This window comes from Galeopterus variegatus, unplaced genomic scaffold (assembly GCF_000696425.1).
Source record: "Galeopterus variegatus unplaced genomic scaffold, G_variegatus-3.0.2 Scaffold1752, whole genome shotgun sequence".
Lineage (NCBI taxonomy): Eukaryota > Metazoa > Chordata > Mammalia > Dermoptera > Cynocephalidae > Galeopterus > Galeopterus variegatus.
The window spans coordinates 347189-351720 of record NW_007727863.1 but is presented as its reverse complement, the minus strand read 5'-3'; the positions used below and the strand labels follow the sequence as shown (position 1 = coordinate 351720).

At 52.4% G+C, this 4532-nt stretch overlaps 1 protein-coding gene across 1 annotated transcript in view; it reads left to right on the top strand.

The window, feature by feature from the left end:
* The window catches only part of FARP2 (FERM, RhoGEF and pleckstrin domain protein 2), a gene marked incomplete at its 5' end in the record, with an annotated part of 32998 nt that overhangs the window by 2166 nt on the left and 26300 nt on the right, over nucleotides 1-4532 (top strand). Inside the window, one exon of the mRNA XM_008578748.1 lies at nucleotides 3867-3956. Coding sequence (XP_008576970.1) covers nucleotides 3867-3956 — 90 coding nt within the window. The remainder of the gene's footprint in view (nucleotides 1-3866; nucleotides 3957-4532) is intronic.

Genomic DNA, 4532 nt, shown 5'->3' with positions numbered 1-4532 from the left:
CTGTTTTTAAAAATAGAATTTAGGGCCGGCCCGTGGCTCACTCGGGAGAGTGTGGTGCTGATAACACCAAGGCCACAGGTTCGGATCCCATATAGGGATGGCCGGTTTGCTCACTGGGTGAGCGTGGTGCTGACAACACCAAGCCAAGGGTTAAGATCCCCTTACCAGTCATCTTTTAAAATAAATAAATAAATAATAGATTTTAATTTGTTATTTTCTGTTATAAAAAATAGTGATTATTTAGCTGGGTAGGGTGACCACTTGTTACACCTCAGGATAATTGGTGTGGCGTGTGGCCCTGAGACAGAAAGGAGCCTGTTAGTCTCAACAGGACCCAGGGTCAGCAGTGTGCCATCTGGGATAGGGGCACCATACTTTGGAAGAATTGATGGCAGGGTCACTGCAAGGAAAGGTCCTCTCAGGTGATCCTTGGGCCCAGCCCCTGCACATGGGGACCCTTGACTCTGGTCTGGCATCTCCAGCTGCCTCTCCTCGGGGACAGCTCTGCCTCATAATTGCACACCACACAATTCTGCATGTCTGGGTTACCCAGCAAGGCCAGTGTTGAGCATGGGGGGCTCCCGGGCAGCAGGGATGGTCTTTTCCTCACCACTGCCTCCAGGCCAGCCCATCCCCCAGCACATAGGGCTTCTGGGTGATCCAGCTGGCTGTGGTCTGGCCCAGAGGTGGGTCCCCACCAGTCCTTCTCTGTGCTGACCTTGTGACCTGGCATCCCCAGCAAGGCTGCCGCAGCTTCATCAGGATGCCCTGGCCCCAGGTTCGCTGGTGACTCTCCCGGCAGGGCCTGGGCAATGTCTCTGTTTTTCCCAGCTCCACACATGGGCAGGGGTTGAGAACCACAGCATTCCCATCAGTGGCTGAGCCTTGTCGGTCCTCTGCATTTGCATCTGGCTGCTCAGGGGTGTGGAGGAGCCAGGAGCCACCTGACCCTCCGACTCTGCTGCAGGAGCACACAGTGCCAGACTGTTCCCTTCTTCCCAGTGTCTCCCACGTGATGCACTGTTTCTCCCCTTTTTTGATAGAGATTGGTGAGGACCAGCAATATTCGAAAGGTAGGAAAGCCAGAGGTGGCAGCAGCGTCCTTCCAGGTGCTTGAGTGGGGTGGAGACCTGGTGACGAGTCACCCTGCTTTGGGCGCACAGGTGCTTCCGGCAGGGACAGGTTGCAAAGCTTGGCAGAATGCTGCTTTCCTACTTGGGCTGTCCTTGCTGACCATGCATCCTTGACCAGCAGCCTGGCTTGCTTGGGGTTCAGCTTGGATGTCAGTGTGGGGATGTATGGGGGACAGAGCGGTGGCCATTGTGATTTCTGTCCCCCAAGAGTTTCTTACAAGGTTTTCCTTGGGCTGACCAGGGTGTGGGATGGGGCAGGGAGACCAGCCTTGGTGGCACTTCTTGGTCACTCCATTCCCTTGCATCCCCTTGTCACCATCTGGTGGTGCTTGTGAAGAGAAGTGTCATCAGTGAGACTCTGATGGCTGCATTTGTGGGCATTTTTCTCTGCATGCCTTTGCCCCTGAGGAAGAGGAGCTGGTCTAGGACTCAGGCTGAATCCTGTTTCTGTAGAACAACATTCGGAGTTAGGACATTGCTTTTGGATCCCATGCAAAGGTATTCGCAGTTAGGAAGCCGTCCTCCCTGTACTGAACTCTCAACTAGGGCCCAAGGCCAACAGTTTGTGGGATGCGAGTGTCTAGCATCCTTGTCCCTTAGCCAGAGCCTCCCAGGCCATAAATATGGCCCTCTAGGGGGCAGCTCTGACCCCAGGGAGTTCACTGGGCATGTCAAGCTCAGGTGGAGATAAGACTTTTTAAAGAGATTTCACTAAATTTGGATTTGAAAAAGTCATTTTTAAAAGCATGAAGCCCAAAAAGAAAAAATAGGAAGAGCATGAAGGTTGGAGAGGTGACACAGCTGCTCTGTTGGGGAGGAGGACCAGTGCTGCTGGGAACAGGGGTGGGGGATCTGAGGAGACCTGCCAGGGACCAGGACTGCCCCGTGCCTGCAGGGCTGCTGGTACTGAGCAGGCTGCCAGTCACCTGGGAAGAGTTGATGGGAGAGGCAGCCAGTGGACAGTCTACATGCGGGTTCTGGGGGAAGCAGACAGCAGGACCTATGTTCTGAAGAGCTCCAGGGAAGCTGTGGAATTCAAGTGGAACATCCTCCCAGGGGGTGGAGAGCACTGTCCCTTTGTGGCCAGCAGTATCAGCAGGCTCCAGGGTGCATCCACGAGGGGCAGACCACTCAGTTCCCTTCTGCTGCCTGCTTGCCTCTCACTTGGCATCTACGGTGCATCTCAGACTCTCATGGCACAAACCCAGCTCCTCACCTTCCTCCCAAAACCTGCCCTGCAGCCTTCCCCATCTCAGACGATGGCGGCTGGCCCTCCCCTTGGCTTAGGCCAGAAACCACTGCAGTCATCCTTGCCACCTCCATCCTTCACACGTCACATCCACACTTCAGAGTGTGTCTGTCCAGAATCTCACCCAGCCTCGCCCCCCAGCCAGCACCTCTTTCTGGATGGTGCAGAGGCCTTTGAGTCTGCTCTCAACCTGGGGTGCAAAGGCTTCACAATGCACTCAGACCCCAAAGGCCCTGAAGGCTTGTGTGGACTGCCTTACCCACCAGTAGCCTGTCTCAGCTCGCTCTTCCCACCCCAACTCGCCCCCTGCTCCAGCCCCGTGACCTCTGACCTGCCTGCCTGCTGGCCAGGCCTCTGAATGAGGCTGCAGCCTGCCCCCACTCCTCCTGGCCGCCAACCCTCACCCTGCTCTGCTTTGTATTTTCCCAGCACTTTGCTGCCATGATATGTAACTTCCTCATTTCCTTTGTGTGTTGCTTCACTCCTGTCTCCTCTTGGGAGGACACCAGCTCTTGGGGGAGCAGAAACCTTTGCTCACGGGCATGTCCCAGGTGTCTGTCTGGAGCTGGCTTGTGCTGCTTCAGTGTTTGCATGGTGAAATGGGAACCGTCTTCAGTTCTTAAAGAAGTCCATCGTCTGGTGGTGGAGCAGGCGAGCTGCACAGGGATGGAACAGGACCGTGGTTTCTGGGAGGTGGAAAAGGACGGAGGAGGGGCTGTCAAGCTGGACCTCAACAGAGGCCAGCTCTTGGAGGGGCTCAGGGTGGGGAGGGCCCCCCCAGTGACAGGACACAGCACCCACCAAGGCCAGTGCAAGGTGTGTGCTTTGCTGGCAGTGCTGAATTAGGCGAAGTACAGAGGGTCCCCAGTACTGTCCTGCCTGCCTGCACCTGCATCACCTGCATCCCAGACTGAGGATCTCCCAGGGCTGGTCTTTCTCGGGTTCAGGGAGCCAGGGGGACAGGAGGGGACCGCTGAAAGCTGAGCCTGGGGTCTGGGGTCGGGGTCTGCCTCCGCATCGAGGAAATACATCAGCCAGTCTGGTGCTCTGATATATGCACATTTAGAATGTACATTGTTTGGTAATTTTAATGAGTTCAGCTTATTTATTTATAATCTCAAAGACACACTCGTGCATCTGTGTCTGTCAGCAGCCATACCACTGGCAGTGATAACAATAATTTCATCACAAAACCAGTAGTAAGCTTCAGCCCCGTTTACATATGTTGACATTTGAACAGCAATTCTTTTCTCCAAAAGAATAACATAAAATGAGAAAAACGTTATGAGGGATATACACCTGGGCTTAATTGTGACCGTTTTTACTCAGAAGTAAATCCCTTCAGACATTAAGGATGAAAACCCCATGGTGATGTTAACTTGAGCAGAAGAAAGCAAGTGTTACAAACTGCAGGCCTGTCTCTGAACACAAAAGGGTGGTGTGTCCCACAGATACATGCTGACGGCCATCTCTGCTTCTTTCAGCGCATGCCGGCAGACAAGGCCTATTTCATAGCAAAGGAGATTCTCTCTACAGAACGAACATACCTGAAGGATTTAGAAGTTATTACCGTGGTATGAAACCCAAGCCTTGTTTACTTTGATTTTCTTAATATGTCTTAAATCTGAACAAAGAGGCTTCTTCCTGAGAAATATCTCTTGGTGATCATGTATTTATGGTGTTAAATATATCCTTTAAACATGTATACATGGTGTTATCTATATATGGTATTACATGTATATCTGGTATTAAATATATCCTTAAGACATGTCTAAGTCAGGTGAGAACATTGGGGTCCAAGTTCTTGTGAAGGTATAAAGCTGGAAATGTGTCCATTTAAAACTTTAAACCGGGCCGGCCTGGTGGCGCACTGGAGAGTGCGCCGCTTGGGAGCGCAGCGGCGGCGCTCCCGCTGAGGGTTCGGATCCCATGTGGAGACTGGTTCCCGCTCACTGGCTGAGTGTGGTGCAGGTGCAACACCAAGGGTTGCGATCCCGTTACCGGTCAGTAAAAAAGACAAAAAAAAAACAAACAAAAAACAAACACTTTTAACCTAGAATTGTTTTGTTATATTTGAAAATTGGGTCGTCAGCAAAGAGGATGGCTGTAGTACTGATCTGAGCTGTCCTTGTAGTCAGTAATTAGAGGGT